The sequence below is a fragment of the Heloderma suspectum genome, chromosome 11 (assembly GCF_057233095.1).
Source record: "Heloderma suspectum isolate Gila_16-S chromosome 11, 16-S_ref, whole genome shotgun sequence".
Taxonomy (NCBI): domain Eukaryota; kingdom Metazoa; phylum Chordata; class Lepidosauria; order Squamata; family Helodermatidae; genus Heloderma; species Heloderma suspectum.
The window spans coordinates 28396682-28419999 of NC_139468.1; the positions used below are offsets into that span (position 1 = coordinate 28396682).

The 23318-nt window shown below is 48.3% G+C and overlaps 1 protein-coding gene across 3 annotated transcripts; it reads right to left on the minus strand.

Moving 5' to 3' along the window:
• Positions 1-651: 651 nt before the first annotated feature.
• MRPS11 (mitochondrial ribosomal protein S11) lies at positions 652-21492 on the minus strand. 3 transcript variants are annotated; one of them, XM_084817341.1, is made up of 7 exons: positions 21416-21492; positions 15962-16079; positions 15281-15403; positions 13923-14021; positions 9642-9771; positions 4807-4872; positions 770-1081 (listed from the first exon to the last, which is right to left on the minus strand). In XM_084817341.1, the coding sequence occupies exons 2-7, from the start codon at positions 16075-16077 to the stop codon at positions 974-976; spliced, it is 642 nt and encodes a 213-aa protein (XP_084673467.1). In that variant the 5' UTR covers positions 16078-16079; positions 21416-21492; the 3' UTR covers positions 770-973. The 3 variants fall into 3 exon arrangements, with proteins under 3 accessions (XP_084673468.1, XP_084673467.1, XP_084673469.1); XM_084817342.1 differs by lacking the exon at positions 15962-16079 and having other exon boundaries at positions 652-1081; XM_084817343.1 differs by lacking the exon at positions 15962-16079 and having other exon boundaries at positions 15281-15400.
• Positions 21493-23318: the final 1826 nt, after the last annotated feature.

Here is a 23318-nt window from a genome sequence, read left to right on the forward strand (position 1 = left end):
GAGGCACTCAAGATGAGGCTGGACAGCCATCTGTCAAGGATGGTCTGACTTGGATTCCTGCAATGAGTAGGGGGTTGGACTCGATGGTCTTATAGGCCCCTTCCAACCCTACTATTCTATGATAATCACAGATTCCCTCCCCACTCCGGAAATCTGCCCTGGAGGATTCAGGGACACTCCAGAACATTGTGGGAGGTGATGCTGGAGGCAGGAAGGAGGAATCGGTGAAAATCGCCACCCTGCCCCCTTCCCCCAGAGAAGAGGCTCTGCTGGATCTCAGTTCTCCCCACCAACAGAAGCAGCCCTTCTATTCCTGGAAGATTAACTCTGGATCCAACCCACCATGTCTGTGAAGAAGGCGTTGCCGAAGACCCGTCGCGTTACTTATTCCAATGCACAAAGGTGGTGGTGGGGGGAGAACTAAGAACCAAACATTTGGGTAGTCAGATCATCAGAAAAACCAAACAAACAGAACTTCTTCCAGTCAACAATGAGAACGTAATGGAAAAAGCAGCCTCTTTTGCTTTGGCAGATGCAGATGTGTGGGAAATTGCTTGGCAGTGCCTGTGGCTGGCTCTTTTTACAATAAGTGGCTTGTTACGCCCTTTCTGATTTTACCAGAACCCCTTTTTGTTTCAGTTTTGATACAACACACAGTTTAAAACAAATAAACAATATTCTGAAATGCCACGTTCAGAAGAGGAAAACAGCAGCAGAGCGGAAAGGCAATTCTATGTGCGTGCTTGAGAGAGATACACAGAGACAGCGGTTGAACATACAGACTTTATAGATGTTTCTCATTCATAAGATTAAAAAAACACTCTCTTGCTTGTACTACTAGGGGCAAAACTCAAGCCTGCCTCCATTTCGATAGCTGCGTGGAGGGGTGGAACGACACTGCCGCTTGAGAACCAGACATCCAAGGGAACCGAACACAGTCTCTCTCTTCTCCTTGCCTTGCAGCCTCCCCGCTTCACAGCCTCCGTAGCTTCCGAGGCCGGCAGCCGTTGTGTGGAATTGGGGTGTTGTCTGTAATGGAAATCACCTCCAGGCCGCCCATGGTTAGTCCTTTGATGGCTGCCTGAAAGAGAGGCAGAGACGTCGTGCGTTTTCAGTCAACACAGCATTTGGCTCTTCACATGGGAACAGGGGAGGCTTCCTTATACCGAGTTAGATCATTGGTCCGTGTACCTTTGCACTGTCTACACTGCAGATGGGAAACTTGTGGCCCTCCAGATGTTTGGGCCTACAACTCACATCAGCCCTAGCCCCCAGAGCCAATGGTGAAGGGTAATGGGAGTTGTAGGCCAAAACATCTGAAAGGCTGTAAGTTGACCACCCCTGGCCTACAGGGACTACCAGCGGCTCCCACAGTTCATGACAGCGGTCTTTTCCAGCCCTACCCGGAGATGTTGGGGACTGAAGCTGGGGCCTCTGCAGGCAAAGCGTGTGCTCTACCACCAAACTATGACCCTGGAGTCTTCTCCTGCTGAACTATGGCTCTGCCTAAAGTGTTCAAAGCTCCTTCCCACCTTAAAGGTTGGTTCTGGATTTAGAAAGCAATCCTTTGGCCCCTAGGCAGAGTCTGGGGGGCCATAGGGTGCTCCAGATTCCTGGATCCAAGGCCGAAGACAGCTCTCCAACCTCGGACCCAGTGGTCTGAGCTCCCCTTCCCCTCATAGCTGGCACGGGGACGGGAGGAGACTGGGGCGGCCGGCCTCCGGCTGCCCCAGCCTCCTTCCCTCCCACTCCTCAGAGCCCCAGCTAGATGGGCAAAATCATCCGTCTAGCAATAAAGCAGGGTGAGAGGAGCACAAAGGCGACAACCGCCTCTGCATTCCTCCCCCACCCGCATAGGATGGCTATCAGCCTCTGAGGGTGTCCAGATAACATTGCACCCTTAGTCATACTTAGAGTAAACCCATACAGCTGAGAAGATAGTGCAACCTTCCCCAACCCGATGCCCTCCAGCTGTGTTGGGCTGCAACTCCCAACCCCCCCAACCAGCATAGATGATGGGAGTCACAGCCCACCCCATCTGGAGGGGAACCAGGCTGGGGGAAGGCTGAGATAGTGGTTTTGCCCAATATTGAGTTCATGGCAGAGCGAAACTGAAACCTGGATCCTTCTGATTAATCACAGCTCGGTCTCTTAGCCACAATGCAAGATGACATTCTGGAGTGTGGACAGGGGCATTTCTCCACCCTACCTTGCTCAAGATGCAACTCCTCACCCTATTTGGGAAGCAATGTTCCTTATGTCTGAATGCTAGGGACTCTGAGAGCATTTCACTTTCCCAGATAGTGTAAGCCTCCTCTGTCCATGCCAGGTTTGGGAGCAGTCAGAAAGTTCCCACATCGTCAGGGGGCTGGACTAATTGTCCTTTGGAGGTACCTTCCAACTGTATGATTCTATCTCAGGCTTCTGACAAAGTCATCAAAAGCCACACATGCTTGTAGACCTCAGGGGAACCACCAGTTTTGCCAGCAGGTCACTTTGAAGGGGCACGGTGGAAGCAAATTCACCCGCCTCTTGCTTTCCAAAGCAAACCACAGGCATATCCAGCTTCCACCCCTTCCCACTCTGCTGTCTGGGGATAATGGGTGTTGGAGCCCAACATAACTGGAGGATATCAGGTTGGGGAAGGCTGGAGTAGGCAATGCTGGGCTTGATGGACCTATGGTCTGATACAACAGGGGCGTCGAACCTCTTTTGGCCACATTCCAGTGGTGGGTGGAGCCGAAGGAAATAGGGGGTGGAGCCAAAGGAAAAGGGGCAGGGACAAAACCCCAGCACATTTTAGCTTAAAGCCTTAGGGGAGGCATTTTGACCTTGTAGAAGGTGGTGGTGGTGAAACTGCACACAAGCCAGGAAACCACCAAATTATTGGCAGCCTGGGGAACGGGGTCGTAGCCTTCTGGGAAACAGCAGAGGGCCAGATTTGGACTCCACACAGGCGAGATTTAGCCCACAGGCCTGGTATTAACATTCAAAGCCCTAAATGGCTTGGGGCCAGGTTATCTGAAGGATCACTTCCTCCCATATGTATCTGCCTGGACTCTAAGATCATCTCAAGGGGTCCTTCTTAGGTGGGTGGGTGGCTACCAGGAAGAGGGCCTTTTCTGCTGTGGCACCCCGCTTGTGGAATGAGCTCCCCAGAGAGGCTCGCCTGGTGCCTACGTTGTGCTGTTCCTGGCACCAAGTGAGGGCCTTTTTTATTTTCCCAGACATTTTAGTCTTTTAGCTCTGCTGTTTTAAATCCGTTATTGTATTTTAAATCTCTGTATTGCTGGTAGGTTAAGAAAATGGTTCCCACATAGAGAATGTTCTTCCTCACTAACATTGCTGCTACTAGACTGCATTCAAAACCAAGGCCTCACTACAGTCTTCCAATCTGACCCACCTCTTCAGGTGAAGATCTTTTTTATTTTCCCAGGCATTTTTAGCATTTTAGCATTCCAGTGTGTTTTAGCTCTGCTGTCTTAAATTGATACTTGGCTCAACAATACTACAAGCCAGAAGGATCTTGGAATTGTTGCTGATCACAAGCTGAATATGAGCCAACAATGTGATGTGGCTGCAAAAAAGGCAAATGCTATTTGGGGCTGCATTAACAGAAGCATAGCTTCCAAATCACGTGATGTACTAGTTCTCCTCTACTTGGCACTGGTTAGGCCTCATCTGGAGTACTGTGTCCAGTTCTGGGCGCCACACTTTAAGAAGGATGCAGACAAACTGGAGAGGATTCAGAGGAGGGCAACGAAGATGATCAGGGGACTGGAAACAAAGTCCTATGATGAGAGACTGAAAGAATTGGGCATGTTTAGCCTTGAGAAGAGAAGACTGAGGGGAGATAGGATAGCGCTGTTCAAGTACTTGCAAGGTTGTCACAGAGAGGAAGGCCAGGATCTCTTCTCGATCATCGCAGAGTGCAGGACATGGAATAATAGGCTCAAGTGACAGAAAGCCAGATTCTGGCTGAACATCAGGGAAAACATCCTGACTGTTAGAGCAATACAACAATGGAACCAATGACCAAGGGAGGTGGTGGGCTCTCCCACACTGGAGGCATTCAAGATGAAGCTGGTCAGCAACTTGTCAGGGATGCTTTGACTTGGATTCCTGCATTGAGCAGGGGGTTGGACTGGATGGTCTTATAGGCCCCTTCCAACGCTACTATTCTATGATTCTATGAAATCTGCTATTGCGTTTCAAATATCTGCACTGCTGCTACGTTTTACTCTGGTTGTATTTTTATTCTGTAGGTTTAGGGCACAATCCTATGCATGTTTAGGCAGAAAAAAGTCCTATAACTCCCAGCATTCTCCAGCCAACTTGGCTGGGAGGTGTAGGACTTTTTCCTGTCTAAACATCCATAGGATTGCAGCACCCGTAAACTATTATATTTTATACTGTATTTTCTGTTGCATTTTTGCGGCTTTAATTTTGTGAACCGCCCAGAGAACTTTGGCTATTGTGCGGTATACAAATGAAATAAAGAGATAAAGAAAAAAAAAAGTAGCTTACTACATTCCTATGATTTTCCCTCCCACCACAAGCAGCTTCAGGAGGGCAGAAGGGTTCATTTCAGGAGATCAGATCTGGTCTAGGGAGGGATTGCCCAAGGCGGACCCATCTCCTCCAGTGAGACTCCCTCCCTGGGACATCTTATTTCAAAGCCCTGCAGCCCACAACACAGGAGCGGACAGAGAGACAGCCACACCCTTGGATTTTGTTCCTCTTCCCATGTGCACTGCTGGCACTCCATAAAAGGATTTTTAAAAAAAAGAAGTTGCAGGCACGTACCATTCGCCCAGGTCCCAGGCCTTTGACGATGACTCGTACATAGGACATGCCCTTCGCGCTGGCTTTCTGGGTGCGGGGAGAGAAAAGAAACCTTTTTGTGTGTCTAGCCACAGAGCATTATTATGGCCACCCCAACATTTTGCCTTGATATTGTCTGCCCTTCATTTTGGGAGGGCCATAGCTCAGCAGCAGAGAAAACATGCTTCGTGTGCAGGAGACTCCCAGGTTCAATTCCTGGGATCTGCTAGGACAATACGTATCAGAAAGCGGGCTGGGGAAGACCTCTGGGTGGAACAGCCCCTGCCAGAAAGTAGACAGTAGCTGGCTAGGTGGGTCAATGGTCTTGCAGAATAAATGCGAGTTGTTCTCTACCAGATCTATCATGTTAAATGGAGAGGAGCATTCTGGGAGTGGTAGCCTGCCCTGGAGGCTTCTGGGCAAGAATAAAAGTTCCCCCACCCCGCCACAAAAAAGCGGGCTGTGGATGGTCACTGTGGACCCATGCATGCGAGGCGAGAGAGCTTGTTGCATTCAGAAAATCAGAATGCTTAGTTCTAGAACATTTATTTCCACTACGCTTGCAGCTCTGTGGAAGGTTTCCCACACCCACCAACATCTTCTGGATACCACAACTTTGCTATGCTAAGGTTGCCATCTAGTGGTGATCTCCAGCCCATTTATCTATGACAATGTTTCAACAATTTCTGATAAGACATCATACCGCACTTCCTCCCCACAGCCGCAAATTCTACATGTAAAAAACAACAACACACGTTTAGGACAGGGATTAGCAACACGCGGCGCTCCAGTTGCTAGACTCAAACTCCCATCATCCCTGCCCATTGGCCATGATGGGAGTTGATGTTCAAGATCTAGTGGGCCACAGGTTCCCCATGCCTGTTTTAGAGCATGTACGATTAAGAACCCTCTCCCTTCAGAGCACCCCAACCCTCTATATTTCCGTTCTGGTCATGCCTCCTCTGAGGGCAGGTAACTCTGCAGCATATTTGCACTGGGAGGAACGGAAGAATCTAATCTAATCCATCACATAACCCATGGCAGAATTCCAGAGAAGGTTGATTAGGAGGGAAAGCCGGAGCAGTTACTTGTGCGTAGACTCCTCCGAGGGCAGGTAAATCTGTGGTGTTCCCAGGAGTAGCAGAACACTCCAATCATACCCGATGCGGAGATGGACAAATGTTTCTTTTCCCAGGAAAGGCTGACTGGATGGAGGCAAGGCCAGAACAGCAACTCATGCAGAGGAGCAGATCCTTGGAGGGCAGGTAATTCTGCTGTGTTTCCTGCATCGGGATGGAACAATCCAACCATACCTGATGCAGCGATAGCACAGGATTACTCCCTCCCTAGGGGGTTTAGTTGGAGGTAAGGGCAAGGCAGTAAATCAGGCAGGGATGCTATGGACATCCTGCTCTTGGGGTGGGGTACTTGGTCGTATAGGAGCCTCTACTGATTAAGTGGATTTATCTTCCATGGCGCAGCTCAGGAACAACTGAGCTACAAGTGGGACGTGCAACGTTTAATTGCTGTGGATTTCTTGGTGAAATGTTCCAGCACGCATCCCCCCCGCTTCTCTATCTACGTGTGTCTATCTTTGTGACAGAATATGTCCTTGTACCTTTCTTTTTCCTTCCACCTCTTCCATCTGTATGCGCCCACTCAGTCCAAGCTGTTTCTCTCTGTCCTGCACACGTTTAAGGTGACCATTGTTTTTGCTACAACAGAGTAAAACCGCTTCCCCCGGACATTTTTATATATCCACTTACCATCTCCAAGTGCCATTTTTCTCCCCTCTCTTTCTCCCTTTCCCCCGACTGCACCCTGGCCCTACGAGGCTCTGAAACAGCATCCAGTCACTCCTCTCACAGCTATTGCACAGCTGATGCTCAGGTAACTGATGGATGGCTAGATCCTGTGTACCAGTAAATGAGCAGGCAGCTGGACTGGCTGATCCTTTGGCCTTGCTTATGTCCCTTGCCTGAACTCTGGGCTGGTGGGAGAGAGAGTGACCAGGCAGGTAGGCAGGCATGACAAGAGGCACAACCGAAAGGACAGCGGTTCTATCTTTCAGCTGTGGGCCCCCCTATGAGATTTGGGCCTTGGCAGGTACCCAATGATGCCGACTCCTGGCACCAGCCCAGCAAGCATACCGTCTACTGGAAGAAATGCAGCCAGTCCCAGCTATCCAGTGAAGGTACCTGTAGGATACATACATTTCACAGGAGTCCTAGACATGTACCTAATGTGTAATCTGATTGCCTGGTCACTTTAACATGGGTTGTTTGTCTTATTGTCCTGGCTGCCTTGCAATCGCTTTCATGATCGTATTTTATCATTTTTATTGTATTTTGTGTTTATATAACTATTTATTGCCATGCTGTATTGTACACTGCCCTGGTAGCCCTAAGGAGGAAGGGTGGTTTATATATCTTTTCAATCAGGGATGCAGAACCTTTTTCAGACCATTGTCTATTTCGGAGAATGTCCTTGGGGGCCGTGATCCAATGCTGGGCGGGGCAAAAGGGGTGGAGCCAGAATACAGAAGAGACCAGCAGACTGTCCCTTTGAGCTCTGACTGCCAGTAACTAAGCCCCAGAAGAGGCATTTCAACTTTTTAGAATGGGGAGAAAACTGCACAAAAGCTGGGAAGTCGCCAAAAGATTGGTGGCTGGGGGAAAAGGGGGTGGAGCCAGGGGAGGGGAGCATGGCCAGCTTGGGAATCCTGGAAGGGCTGGATTTTGCCCTCAGGGCAGAACTTCTGCACCCCCTGCTTTAAATGAAAGAGAAAGTGTGCAAAGAGGGGCTTTCAGCATAACCCTGTGCCCTGCGTTCAGTGGAGATGACCCCCAGGTCAGTGTGCTCAGGATCGCAGCCTTGGTTGTGGAAAACGTTCCAGAGCTGCAGTCCTGGATGAGCTCTCAACACGTTCTGCCTCCTGTTGGAAGATGGAGTTTTACGTGCTCCTCAGCATCCTTCAGCACTAGGAAGCAAGCCATGGTGGCTCCACAGCAGGGGCCAATGAGTTTGGTCAACCAGGGCAGGGATTAGTGACTAGGCCATCCCTCTCATCACTGCTGCCTGCTGCCTTGGCAGAGAAGGAAATTCCCAGCCTTCCATACAGGAAATGGGTACAAGAGGCAGCAATCCAGGCCTCCTGAGCAGAAAACAAAAGAGAGGCAGATCTCACGAGGCCTGAAGCACTTGCAAATAGCACAGGGCTGATTTGTTCAAATGTAGCTCTATTTCAGGAAGTCAAGTGTTAGTCTATAAGCATATAGTACGACAATGGCTACTTGTTGTGATGGCTGTATATTACTCCAAACCAAAAAGGAAATAGATCCATGTGTGTGCATATATAAAGTGTGTGTGTGTGTGTGTGTGTGCGCGCGCGAGAGAGAAATACACACACACGCGCGCGACTACTGAATTAGACCTATGGTCAAAACGTGTTTGGTTATGTTTTACATTACTCCAAACCAAAGAGGAAATATATCCAAACCAAAAAGGAAATGTATCCATGTGTGTATATATAAAATGTGTGCACACACGTGTGTGAGAAATACACACACACACACACACACAAATGCATGCACAAACAACTACTGAATTAGACCTATGGTCAAAATGTGTTTGGTTGTGTTTTGTTTCTTTTTTTAATTGAGAAATAAGATAGCTGAAAGTTTTAATTTGAAGACATCAAATGGTTATTTATTCAAAAACGGTTATTTTCCATTTGAATGCTTGTACAGAATTTATTTGAATGCTGTATTAGATATATGGAATTGAAGTTTTAAGATGCAAAGTTGCTACGTATTAGGTTTGTCAACTGTGTTTATTTTCACCACTTAATATATCCCAATCTATCAGGGCGCTTCATGTTACTGCCAGGATCGGAGGGAGTGGGCTCATGTACACCAGTTGTTGGGGAACATGGCCGGGAGGGTGCTGTTGCACCCAGGTCCTGCTTGTGGGCTTCCCCCAGGCGTCTGGCTGGCCACAGAGCGAACAGAATGTTGGATTAGATAGGACAGCCTTCTCCAGCCTGATGCCCTCCAGATGGTTTGTACTACAACTCCCAGCATGCCTGACCATTGGCAATGCTGGTTGGGATTGATGGGATCTGAAGTCCAAAACCTCTGGTGGGCATCAGGTTGGGAAAGGTGGAGATCAGCCCTCCGTCACAGCTCCTCTTATGTGCTTAAATGCAAACAACTTACTCATCATGATCTCGCCTGTACAGCAGGGGGTAGGACATGGTGCCCTTGAGCACTAATGTGCCTCCTGAGCACCTTTCTTGGCACCTGTCATGGTGGCCTACACCTCCCACTTTTTAAAATAACTGACACATTTTCTTACCGGCAGCCGGGGCTGTTATAAAATAAGTTTCTGTTGGTGCTGAAAACTGTGGGTTCAAAGGAGTTGTTTAGTGGGTTGGGCGGTCAGGTGCCACCTCTGCCTTGTACTTAGCCTTTGGGGAAGATGAGTTGTCCTTTGCCTTGCCTCTGATGTCAGCCATCTTGTGGTGAGGCCTAGCACCGTTCCTCAAACTGCCAAAGATGCCCATGGCCCCGAAATGTTGCCTGTCCCTGCTGTTCAGGGATGGGAGGGGTTCAAAACCTCTGTGCAGACAATCCAAGAGCAGCCTAAGCGCGTGAGTAATTAACACAATGGGATTCCCTGCCTGTGTAAAGAAGAGCTGTCGATTCACGAGAACAAGCCTGAGTCCAGCCATTCCCCACGTGTGTAAATGAGCCCTCACCCTTTCACTTGAGGAAACTTTAAGCTTTACGCTGCAGGGCAAGGTGGACATCACTTACAGTTGCTGCCGCGATTCCAGCTGTCTGTGCAGCAATGGTGCTGGACTTCTTGGCATTCTTGAACCCTTCGGTGCCGCAGGTGGAGCGGACCAAAGGGATGTTCTCGTGCGAGGCAACCAGGATGTGAGTGCTGCAGACACGACAGAGAGGAGGGGCACGTGGTGAGCTTGTTGGTGAGCAATACGGCAGACTTCACAGCATTCGTAAATGCTGTTGGGAGCCACCTACAGACCTGTGTAGTTTGGCCTAACCAGCAGCTTTATAGCTAATTAAGTAGGCCTTTCACACACCTTAATTAGTACCAGGCAAATAGAGCCACAGCTCTTTGATCTATGGCAAGCTTCCTCATCCTTCTAAAGATAAGGGTGTCGTGCCTTGATTCTCACAGAAGAGCTGAGTAACTTTCCCTCCCATGCTGGGGCCCTGTTCTCAGGAAAAGGGTGATTGACTTCCCAGCCTGTGATGCTTCAAGCACCTTCAGAAAGGAAAGCCCCCCCCCCCCAGGCCCTGCCCCCCGGGAAGGGACTGTGTTTCACATGACAGACTCCTGAGCTGAAGGAGACATCTATACAATCCAACCGGCAAGCTTTGTTCCCAAGGGGGAATACGCGTGCTACCAGCCAAGAGAAACCTTTGCCAGTCCTAGGGGAACGATGTCTTGTCTTATTTTGGGGACCCAGATGGACACCCAGCTGCGATAGCTTCATTGGCTAATGAAGGGTGTGAGCTTTCTTTCATATGTATTCTGCATCCACTTTCTATCAATAAACTGTCATTCCTTTCACAAGTGGTCTAGTTTCATCTTGGTAATCCAAAGAGTCTAATCTGACTGGGGCCTGACAGAATCGGGACCCCAGATCAATATAGGACAAGACGACCGAAGTGAAGCCCCATTAGAAGTCCATATGCTTTCTGGCGACTCTTCTGATTGTCTGGAGAACAGCTCCTAGCTGTGACAGTTTAACTAAACTCTTGCAGTGTTTCTGGTGGGGATCAAAAAGTATGCAACCAATGGCAGATGGCTGACTGGAACAGGCGTTCACTAGAGAACGCCCCTTTCTAGGTGACTGAAGAAAACAAAATCATTAAGGATGAAGCAAAAAAGGCATTCCTGGCGTAGGAAAATACAGTTCCATTTGAGCCTGGGGGAGCAGCAAGGGGAGAGGGCACTCGCCTTTATGTCCTCTTTGGGGGTATCCCAGAGGCAGCTGTTTGGCCACTGCAGGAAACAGGATACCAGACTAGATAAGACTGTTGGCCTGGGCCAGCGGGGCTTTTCCTGTGGATGCTGCAGGGCAAAACCTATGTCACTGCCCTACAAATCCCATCCAGGTGGTCAGCTCATGCATCCACTGAATGCCAGTGGGCTGTGTGGGTGTGGCAGGCTCCGCCACTTCATCCCAGAGTGCAGGACACAGAATAATGGGCTCAAGTTGCAGAAAGCCCGATTCCGGCTGAACATCAGGAAAAACTTCCTGACTGTTAGAGCAATACGACAGTGGAACTGATGACCTAGGGAGGTGGTGGGTTCTCCCACGCTGGAGGCATTCAAGACGAGGCTGGGCAGCCACTTGTCAGGGATGCTTTGAATTGCATTCCTGCACTGAGCAGGAGGTTGGACTCGATGGTCTTATAGGCCCCTTCCAACCCTACTATTCTATGATTATTCAATTCACGCATGAACTGTGCCCCTATGAATACCGCTGAACGCATGGAGGGCTCCGTCTATGCAGCCGGGAACCCCGACACCAACTGGTTCCTAATCACATGGACAGAGGCCTCTGTGCATACAACATGATCTGCAGAGTATCTGTTCAGGCTCCCCAGCTTCGTATTTAAGAACTAGCCTGGTCGCCCTACGCGACCAGGAATTCTATGCAGGTAGGTGAGCTGGCTGGCAGCAGAGGGATGGATTGGCCCATCCCTCCTCTTGCCAGTCGGATTGGCTTCTGTGCTAACACCTCCACCAGGCCACTTGGTAGAAGGCTTAAAAAAAAACCTGCCAAGAATAGAGATGTGAAGGCCTGGGGAAAAAAAAATCCCAGAAAAAATGGAGAAAACCCCAGAACTCTTAAAAACACTGTCCAGTAGCCTCGGAACTAGTAAAAAAATAAAAATAAAAATTGCCTGCTAGTAAATTTGTGGGCTTAGTTACAAGGCTTTGCTCTCCCCCACCCCTGGACTGGTGCCCACAAGATGAATGCCTAAAGGGGACGATGTGGCTCAGAGTTGCGTTGCTAGCTAAGCCAGAAATGGTGCTTCCCCAGGAATGAACGTGTGCCATAGCACCCTGCCAGCTTTCCCCGGGCCATCAGGGAAACTTACCAGCTTGACAGCATGGAGGCAAAGCGCATCTAGAGAGAGTGTTCCATAAATGGGGTGCCATGAAGGAGAAGGCTCCCCCCCCCCCCAGTTAAAACACGTTCCTCAAAATGATACAGGCAAAAGCCTGTTTGAAAAGGTCTTTGAGATCTACTAGAACAGTCTTCCCCAACCTCAGACCCTTCAGATGTGTGGGACTACAACTCCCATCATTGCGAATAAGGGTATGGGTTTCCCAGAAAATTAGGGAGATGCTCACAGGACAATTTGCATGGTAATTTCAGATAATTTCAGTTTGCATTGGACAAATTTCTGCTGCTCTTGAGTGTGATTTAATTTAGAGTGTTTATTTTATTTGTATTTAGTAAATAGAGAGAGAGAGAGAACGTCATGTTATTTTTTTGTTCCAATACATCACAAGTATTTGACCTAAAATATTGGCGGCGGGGGCGGGGTGATTAAGTACACTTAATGTGATTATATGTTGTATTATGTAGAAATTGTACTGGAATACTGCTAAAAAATTAAAGACAATAGCATGTACTTCCCTCACTTTGTTTACATTTAAAAAAAAAACAGTACTGAAAACTGTTGACACACTAATTAATTTTAGAAACCCAAAGATCTGTGCATGATATGCTGACAACCACTAATCTATTCCAACTTTTACAACTTGTATGATCATTAAAACCCAGTACAATACATACTCATTCCTGATCCGCTTGTCGCTTTATTCCCCCACCCCTCACTTACAAATCAGTGACATATATGTCTTCTCTCACTTATTTACTAGGGGAAAAAGTCTGAAAAACATTAATTAGAACATTGAAACTGTCAGGCTAGCCTAGTACTTCATTTGCAATTGGCCTCTATTCATTATTGTCAATAAACTGATAGAATGGAACAATAAGAAACATAAAAAATAACAGTAACACATGGGAAAATTTACCACCCCAGTTCACTGGCTGGGAATGATGGGAGTTGCAGTCTGACACATCTGGAGGGCACCAGGTTCGGGAAGGCTGCACTGGAGCATATTGGCTAAGTGATGAGCTGTGAACTAGGGACTTCCCAGGTTCCAAAGTTCTCTCTCCAAAAAGTTCACAAAGTGGCCTTATTGAAGCCCCCCATCTCTTCCCACCCCCCTCTCTGCAATAAGAACCAAGGCTCTAAAAACTGCTATTAGGTTATCTTAACAATAAGATAAGAATAAGGTGGCCTTATTCAAGAATAGGATAAGGGTTAAGGGATAAGGGTAGGAATAATTCCAGACAGGCCGCTCAACAAGATCAGCCTAGGATGGTCTTCTCTCTGACCCATCAGCCAGGACAGGAAGGCTGGTGAGGATGAAGGAGAAGGCCCTTTCTGTGGTGGCCCCCACTCTGTGGAACTCCATCCCTAGAGAACTCCGCCATGCCCCCTCTTTAATGAGCTTTCGCCACGCATTGAAAACTTGGGTTGTTCAGGCAGGCATTTGGGTTGCTGACGCAGCTTTCCAGAGAGCCCACCTGCCCTCTGGCTCATGCTGAGGGGATCTGCAGCGTGAGCCAGTGGGCAAGCGGTGGTGAGTGATGTGGCAGTAAGCGGGTTGAGGCGATGGAGGCATATGTGCTCTCCCTCCTTGGGCAGCGGGAGAACTTGCTCCAAGGCTGGCCGTTGTTAATTTCTAAATGCTGTGAGACACTTTGGATTTATTAGGGCGAAAGAAAACAGAACACACATGGTTAAAAAAAAATCCCGAACGTTTACAGTCCAGGGACAGATTCCCTTCTATCCTCGCCCCAAAGAGCTTCCCCACTACTCCAGAACCCAAATATCCAGACTCCCCTGGAACATCTTGAGCCCAAGACGTCCCTCTCCACCCCCCTCGCTCGAGGTCACAGATTCCACCCTGCCACCTGCACGCTCTGGGCAGCTCTGTCTGCACAAGCACCACGTGTGGGGAAGCTGGTCTCTTACTTGTTATAGGTCGCTTTGATGTGAACTATTGGGATCTCTTCGAACTTCTTTCCAGCCCACCTCAGAGAGCTCTCTCTTCCTGGCACTGGGGGGAAAAAGCTGAAAAGGAAAATGGGAAGGAAGGACGTACCCACGTTAGGCACCTCAGTGCTAAGTTTGTTGCAGTCTGAGCCTTGAGAAAAGAACCTCCAGCAAATGAACATGGTTGAAGAAGTCACCATTTCAGAACATGAACTTCTATTTTGGTTCAAAGATGCTCATCACGAATAGAAACTAAATTAAGGCTGAGCTGAAATCTTCCCTCCACCTGCCCATTCCATTACCCCATGCACAGGTACAGTCCCCTCTCTGAGTGATATTTGAGGGAAGAGGCCTTATAAAGAGAGATGAAATGTGCACCTCAATTCCTGGTGATACAGCTTTACTCCTCATTCCTGCTGGGAGCCCTTTTGCTCCCTCTTTTTTTCCCTCAGACCAATTTGGCATCATGACAATGCTACGAAGGCCAGTGATCTGGCAACGGGATGATATACAAAGCCAAATCAGAGTGAAGGCAATGTTTCCAGCCCCCACTCTGGCACAGCTTATAAAAAGGTGCCTGGCAGGAGTGGGGTCATAGCAAGGACCACAAACCATTAGCGAAGGAATGAAAAAGGTGTACAAACTGGAGATTCCCTCCCCCTACCCTGCAAGCTCGATTGAGAACTTTCAGCTCGGCCTAACACCAAACTATTTCACGCACAGTTTAAAAATGGTTTGTAAGCACTGGCAGAAAGACACAACTCCAAAGCGGCTGAGGTCAAGAAGTGATCTTCTGAAAAAGAGACTCCAAAAACTGTTTTGAAACTTTACACCAGGAGTGCAGAACCTCTTTCCACCTGATGGCCAAATTCTTTTTCAGAAGAGCTTTCAGGGGCCACATTCCAACGGCAAAAGGGGCAAGGCTGAAGACGAGATGACTGGGCCAAAAATACCAGCATATTTTAGCCTTTAATGCTTTTAACTATGCCTTAGAGGCATTTCAACCACTTAGAATGAGGAACAAACTGCACAAAAGCCAGGAAATCACAATTGATGGATGGGGGGAAAGGGGGTAGAACCAAGGGAAGAGTGCATGGCCTTCTGAGGAACCTCAGAGGGCCTAATTCGGCCCCGAACCTGAGGTTCTGCACCCCTGCTTTACATGTTAAGTTTACCTTTCACAGTGGTCCTCCAATGCCACAGCTAAAATGCATGCCGGTACTCTGCATTGGACGATACCCGCTCACTACATCAACTGCGTGCGTCGTTCTTTCTCTACAGAAGAACGGACAGGGTTGTATCCCATCACTTTCCTTGAAAGCACCAAATTGCCTCACCTGAAGTCTCTCTTCTTTACAGCCTCTGGCTCTTCAGCCACCAGACTGGCTACATTCTCCGCTGTCTCCTGAAGCCTCTGGACACCCGTCTTCATGCTCCGAGACAGGGCAAGGCTACAACTGCTGTAAGAAGGGTGAAGCACGAAGCACAGATTAGTTTGGGGAAGCACGTTGAGGATTTATAACAGAATTTCTGTTTGTGGCAGCCCATCAATTCTACCTGCTGATATGAACAACATCTGATTTAGTTCAGGGGGTGGGGTAGCGTGCTTAGAAGGCCCAACGGGGTCATCCCATGAAGCTGATGGGGAGAGATTCAAGGACAGAAAAAAGACTTCTTTACACAGCACCCTTTAAACTGTGGAATTTGCTACCACAAGACATAGTGATGGCCACCAACTAGATGTCTTTCAAAGGGGATTGGACAAATTCATGGAGAATAAAGCTATCAATGGCTACCTCGGTACCACAGGCAGTATGCCTATGTAACATCCAAAGCCCTAAACAGCTTGGGGCCAGGTTAATCCCTTCCCATATGTACTTGCCTGGACTCTAAGATCATCTTCAGGACTCCTTTTCCAGAAGCCCCTGCCAAAGGAAGTGAGCTGAGTGGCTATGAGGAAAAGGGCCTTTTCCGCTGTGGCACCCTGGTTGTGGAATGAGCTCCCCAGAGAGGCTCACCTGGTGCCTATGCTGTGCTGTTTCTGGCGCCAGGTGAAGACCTTTTTCTTTTCCCAGGCGTTTTCGTCTCTTAGCTCCATTGCTTTAAATCTGTTATTTATTTTAAATCTCTGCATTGCTGGTAGATTAAGAAAGTAAGAAAAATGGTTCCCCGTAGAGACTGTTCTTTCTCGCTAAGATAGCTGCTACTAGACTGCCAAAGCCTCAGTACAATCTTCCAGTCTGACCCACCTCTTCAAGTCCCCCGACTCCAAAGTTAAGAATTGTACAAGGGCATAGAAATAATTCTGGCAGGCAAGAAGCGGAACAAAACATAGTACACACAGACAACACTCAAAATGCTAGCCAAGAATTAAGAAGAAGAAAAGAAAAATGCAATCAGTTAAGTAAAAGAACCACAACTTCTTGGTTCAAGGATGTTTAGGTAAAAATAGAAATGAGTTGCTTTTCATTATCTCTCTAAGACGAAGGGCAGCCTTTGCATGTTTGAAAGACTGTATATTTCTAGTTCAACAGCAGCTGTGGTGAAGAGCATAGACAAATAAGAAAGTTCATCTGGAATGTAGCAACCTTGTCCAACCGCTTGTAGTAATTAAGAGAGTCTGTCTATAACCTTGTATGCGGGGCGGGGGGGAGAGATTGCTTCGCTTTGTCAGGGCACAAGCATTTCTACATTAACCAATGGCTTTGCTGCAATAACTACCAACTGCTCTGGCATAAGCAGAGCCAAGAAGAAAAGAAATGCCTTGTGCAGCCCTGGAAATTTAAATACCATCATCTCTGGTCTTATAAATGTTCTACCCACACAATAGAAGTCTGTTTGTGGTTCTGTTCCTAAACGTTCTCCCCCACCCCCCGGCCCACCCCCCCATAGATGGAGTTTGGGTAGTTTGAACATGGAGGTGGAGGGGAGAGAAAGGAGTCTTAAACATTAAATAACACAAACACACCGGCCTCTAGTGCACCCCCCGCAGCTTGAAAATGAGCAAAATCTGTCCCTTCTAAGCCCACGTCACCGTTTGTCAACAAAATAAGTTGGCAAACTGTCTGTTTTTTCACAATCCCCAAGGTGGAAAGTGACCCCCAAACTTCCCCATGTTACCCGCCCCTGAACTAAATAGATATGGTAGGTAAAATCCGACATAACTTAAGTCCTATTCATTTCAGTGGGTCTACACTAAGTAGGGCTTATGTCGGATTTTACCCAGTGTATCGAGTCAGACCATCCAGCACGGGCCATGTTGGCTGTGGTTGGTGGGAGTTGCTGTCCACCAGGTTGGAAAAGGTTGGTCTAAGGTCGTGGGCAAGGAGCCTTCCTCTGCCCCTGCTACCCATGAACTTTTTGACTAAAGACACCAGGAGACGTTCCTCAGTGTGCTATGTGCATCTGGTGGTACAGCCCTAAAGGAGACATCAAGCCCTAGGGTTAGCAGTTCTTGCAATCAGATTCTAGACCAGAGCAGGGCTTGGGGGTGGAGCTTCTCGGTTAGCGGGTGGAGCCCAAAGCAGGCTGTGAAGGTTTGAGGCCTACAGAAGCAAAGGGAAAAACGGTCAGGCTTAGAGGCCTGGTTTTTTTTGTGGGTGGTGGTGGTATCCCCATAGAGGACTAGTTTCATTTCCCCAGTTAAGTTTCAGTTTCATTTCCCCAGTTAAGTTTAACTTCTTCAGGTTTGAAGCAGTACTTTTGATTTTGAGGGTTCATAAAGAAAGTGAGAGAGCCAGTAAGAGTTGGGGAGACCAGACCCTGAAGAGGGAGCAGGAAGAAGCAGCTTGGAGAAGACTAAGAACAGCTAGGGTAAAGGAACTTTCATTTTACAACTTTTATTTTCTCTTATTGCCTTTTGTATCACTCAGCTCTATTGTGCAAGTACCTTTAGTTGTGATTTGCTTGTTTTAATTTACCAGTACACTGTTGTGGTTAAACCCTGTGTCTAGAGTGTCAATCACCCCATGTCTACAGCCTAAACCCCACATTACTCTTTAATGAGCTTCCGTCGTGCATTAAAAACGTGGTTGTTCAGGCAGGCATTTGGGGTGGGTTAGGGTATTTTAGAAAATGTTTTTATGGTAGAATTTTATTGTTTTAAACTGTTTTACTGTATGTTGTACATCGCCCAGAGTGGCTGGGTGACCAGCCAGATGGGCGATTAATAAATTTAATAATAAATAAATAAATAAATAAATAAATTACTGGAAAGGGAAAAAGAAAGAAGGTGGGATTCTTAAGGAGGCAAGAGATCCTTAAGGAGTTGCTCAGGGGGTCCAGGTCATAAGGGGAAGCCTGACACAGGCTCAGTGGAGAAACCCAGCTATTTTTGATGGGTCCTGGAGGTGGAGCTCAGCAGAAAAGCTGCCTATTCAGCACCAAGGTGTACAAATAGAAAATGGCGGGGGGGGGGGGTACATGCCCTTTCTTTCCGGCATCTGATCCAAAAGCAAAACACAAGGCTGGGAAGGCTGAGCTTTAGGGTTTCTATTATTGATCAGTTTTTCAAGTCCTACATTTACCATTTCAGCACACATGCTTAGGGACAAATCCACAGTCACGACTGTGAATACAGAACCATGGAGTTGTTTGAGTAAAGGAAATTGTATGCATATCTAGGGTAGCCATGTGTCCTCTTTTACAGAAAGGGCTGCTAGGGGACTGTCCTCTATCATAGAATAATAGAATAGTAGGGTTGGAAGGGGCCTACAAGGCCATCGAGTCCAACCCCCTGCTCAATGCAGGAATCAAGATCAGAGCATCCCTGACAGATGGCTGTCCAGCCTCATCTTGAATGCCTCCAGTGTGGGAGAGCCCACCGCCTCCCTGGGTCATTGGTTCCATTGTCGTATTGCTCTAACAATCAGGAAGTTTTTCCTGATGTTCAGCCAGAATCTGGCTTCCTGTAACTTGAGCCCATGAATCCGTGTCCTGCACTCTGGGATGATCGAGAAGAGACCTTCGCCTATTTTGAAGGTGTCCTCTATTTGAAGGGCTGTCCAGTCCAAGCCTGGTTTAAAGATAAAGAACCGTCAGAAGGGAGAGCTGGGCCTTAAAGCTGCCCATCAACAGCACCTGGAGAACCGACGGAGCAAGGCGCACAGGCCACCTGGTTACTATCTTCCACTCTGTGGTGAGATGTACTTTGAATTATAATAATTATTTCTAGATTCATATCTATACCTATAAATAGGCACATGCAAATTTCATGCAAATCTGTGTCCTCTTTTTTTGATGATGCATCTCCTCCTTTTTGGCAATTCACAAGTGGCCACCTTAATTGTTATTTTGCTTCTCCCCACTGAACCAGTTCAATCCCAGAACCAACTTCACCCACTTCCAAACTACAACTAACGTTTCATCTCCTGACACCCAAGCATGGCCATCCGCATTGCCTTGATGCCCTTTTTCTTAGTTTAAGCATCCTCAAACATTGCCACTTTTTCCTAGCTGAGATCCTGCATCTTTAGCAGCTATGTTCGGTTGGCACTTTTCTGCTTCTTCTTTTTAGTGCTCCTTTGCCTTTAGCAACAAGGTGACACACAGGGAAATAAAGCAAGAGATGCTTTCCTCATCCATGCCAAGAAAACCTTCCCTTACTACTTTTCTGCAGGTCAGGCTTCTCTGAAAGACAGGACAAAGGCCAGAGAGAGAGAGAGAGAGAGAGAGAACAAGGTGGCAATCCAACACCGAAACAAGAAGCAGAAACTCATCAAACACACAGCTAAGGCAATTGCCCTTTTTAAAATTTTTATATGCCTTGCTCGTGAGCCTTTCACAGCAGCCTGATGGGGCCATTTTTATCTAAATCTATTTAGAGCAGCCTTCCCCAACCTGGTGCTGATGTTTGGGGCTACAACTCCCAAGCATTCCTGACCACTGGCCATGCTGGCTGGGGCTAATGGAACATGGAGTCCAAAACATCTGAAGGGCACCATGTTGGGGAAGGCTGCTCTAGAAAGAAAGAGAACATCAGAACATCAGAAGAGCCCTGCAGGATCAGACCAAGGGTTCATCTAGTCCAGCATCCTGTTCACACAGTGGCCAGCCAGCTGCCCACGGGAAACCCACAAGCAGGACACAAGCACAACAGCACACTCCCACCCATGTTCCCCAGCAACTGGTGTACATAGGCTCACTGCCTCTGGTTCTGGAGATAACACATAGCCATCAAGACTAGCATCCAAGAGAGAAAGAAAGCGGGAGAGAGATTTTTAGTCAGGAAAAATGAAAAACCTATGTCTTACTTGGGGACCAGTTAGTTCAGACCTTATGTTATCCATGCACAATCTTCTTTACATTTGGCATCTCTGAATTTTTCCCTTCTCAAACACACTTAAAGCAAATCAGTTTGTGCCCAAGTATAATATTTCAGATTCTACACATTCCGTATTCCTGACCCAGCATGGAAATTAAGCTAACGCTTTCCCCTTCATTTTATCTCCATTACTGGTGCGGTGGGGGGTTTGCTTGATTTCTGTGTGCACAAGAGGAAGGGCGGAAAGTTGATAATCCTTTTCAGCTTAACCACTTTGTAGCCTGTAGTGTAATTCTTTCGCCTTCACTGCCAACCCAAGGTATAGCCTTATGCAGATGTTCAGTCAGGAATAGGCTGCATGCGTGGCAGAGGGTGTGCGTGTCGCATGTAAGGAGGTTGGGCATAGTTAGGCATGGGGCCAGCAGGCCAGCACAGTTTTGCACCAACCTTATTATTATTACTGCTGTGTCCTTCTCCAGCCTGACCTCCTAGGACCTCAAGGTCCCCTCCAATTTACTCTCACAACAAGCTTGTGAGGTAGCTTAGGCTGCAACAATGACTAGCCTAAGGTCACCCAGTGAGCTTCATGCCCAAGTAGGGATTTGAATCTGGGTCTCTAGTCCGTAATCCCTGCACAATACTAACCACATATCTCCCCACCAAACAAGTGCACTTACCTGCAACTTTCTGCACATATGCATCCCGTTACTCTTGGCCTTTCCCTTGCAATATTATCTTCCAACGCTGTCTAAACTTCCAACTGCAAGCTCCAAGTCAGTGGGCTCTCCCACAGCGGAGGCATTCAAGGCAAGGCTGGACAGCCACCTGTCAGGGATGCTCTGACCTGGATTCCTGCACTGAGCAGGGGGTTGGACTCGATGGCCTTGTAGGCCCCTTCCGACCCTACTATTCTATGGTTCTATGACCTGGCTTCCCCCCCACCGCCCCCTGCTCATGTACTGTTTGTATGCCCCATCTTTTCTACAAGAAACCCAAAGCCGTACACGCTTTTCCGACTCCCCTCCCCAAATGTTGCCTTCACAACAGCCCTGCGAGGTAGGTTATGCGGAGAAGAGGTGAAAGGCCCAAAGCCACACAGAGAGCTTGGTGACCAAGCCAGGATTCGAACCTGAGCCTCCCGGGTCATAGCCCAGCACTCTAACCGCCACGCCACGCCAGTTGTGCACCTCAGCGATGCCGCCAATCTTACCCCGAGGCGCCCCCGAAAAGCCCTCGCCGGGCAATCGCCAAGACAGGAATCATGATCCTCCTCCGCCACCGTCAGGGACCCTCGCCGGGCTTCGCAAGGCATTCAAGGGGGAAGCGGGCGGAGCCACGGTCGAACGCTCTTCTCGCGATACGGCACAGATGGGGAAATGGCGGCGCCCTGTAGGAAGTAGGAGGGGTCCGTCAGGAGAACGTACTCCTATTAAGTCCCACGCCTCGACCCAAGATGGCGGCGCCCAGGCCTCGAGGGATCCGTACGGAAGAACGGTTCTTATCGCACAATACCAAATTCAGACCGGATGTCACCGTAGAGGTGCCAAAAGGGCAGAGCGACATGACACAGAGAAACATGCCGAGGCGCCACAGGTGTGTTAGGTTCGAGAGATGCATTATTTGGTGAGGGAATTTCTGAGTTCGCACTGGAGACGACGTCTTACAATCTCCCTCCTGGCCGGAAGCGAGTGGCCCATAGATCTCAGTGGAGACGCTCAGGATTTTGCCAGCGCTCTGATTAGGCAGCAGCGTGCGCGCCCTCAAGGTGGCAGCGAGGACAGGAGTCGCTGCTCTTCCTCAGGCCTTCAAGCGTGTAGAGAAAGCCTCCACAAAATAGCCTTGCCAGCTCAAACCCTAGTGCATGCGCAGCCCGTTATACCCCTACTGCAGTGTGTGTGGAGGCCGAGAAAGAACGGCTAAAAACAGCCCTGCAGTGTAGCCCACGCTCCACATGCTGGGGGTCAGAAGGAGGCAGTTTTGAAAGGCCCTCATAAGAACAGGAGAAGAGCCATGCTGGGCCAGGCCAAGGGTCCATCTAGTCCAGCATTCGGTCGGCCTCAGGTTGCAGCAGACCTCCAGTCTAGAAACATTGCACCCTCAGCCCTCATACCAGCCCGAATCCAGTGGTCAGTCGCAGGCAGACGTTTTGTGCTCTTCTGATTTGTATGCAGTATTGCTTCCACAATTAAGGGTGCAGTCCTATGCATGTTTAGACAGGGAAAAAACAAACTCCCAGCGTGCTGGGAGTTGTCGGGCTTTTTTCTGTCTAAGCATGCATAGGATTGCGACTCAGGTGTCTAAACATGCATAGGATTGCGCCCTAAGGGTGCAATCCTATGCATGTTTAGACAGGGGAAAAAGTCCTAAAACTCCCAGCGTGCTGGGAGCTGTCGGGCTGTTTTTCTGTCTACACATGTATAGGATTGCGACTCAGGTGTCTAAACATGCATAGGATTGCACCCTAAGGGTGCAATCCTATGCATGTTTAGACAGGGAAAAAACAAACTCCCAGCGTGCTGGGAGTTGTCGGGCTTTTTTCTGTCTAAGCATGCATAGGATTGCGACTCAGGTGTCTAACCATGCATAGGATTGCGCCCTAAGGGTGCAATCCTATGCATGTTTAGACAGGGAAAAAACTCCTAAAACTCCCAGCGTGCTGGGAGCTGTCGGGCTGTTTTTCTATCTACACATGCATAGGATTGCGACTCAGGTGTCTAAACATGCATAGGATTGTGCCCTAAGGGTGCAATCCTATGCATGTTTAGACAGGGAAAAAACTCCTAAAACTCCCAGCGTGCTGGGAGTTGTCGGGCTTTTTTCTGTCTAAGCATGCATAGGATTGCGACTCAGGTGTCTAACCATGCATAGGATTGCGCCCTAAGGGTGCAATCCTATGCATGTTTAGACAGGGAAAAAACTCCTAAAACTCCCAGCGTGCTGGGAGCTGTCGGGCTGTTTTTCTATCTACACATGCATAGGATTGCGACTCAGGTGTCTAAACATGCATAGGATTGCGCCCTAAGGGTGCAATCCTATGCATGTTTAGACAGGGAAAAAACTAAAACTCCCAGCATGCTGGGAGTTGTCGGGCTTTTTTCTGTCTAAGCATGCAT

Coding starts and splice junctions, on each gene's coding strand:
- MRPS11 (XM_084817341.1), bottom strand. CDS start 16,077: ATGCAGAGATTTAAAATAAATAACAGATTTAAAGCAATGGAGCTAAGA. Junction 14,022..15,280: donor GTAAAGAAGAGAGACTTCAG/GTGAGGCAATTT, acceptor TTTCCTTTTCAG/CTTTTTCCCCCCAGTGCCAG. Junction 4,873..9,641: donor CTGGAATCGCGGCAGCAACT/GTAAGTGATGTC, acceptor CCCCGCACCCAG/AAAGCCAGCGCGAAGGGCAT.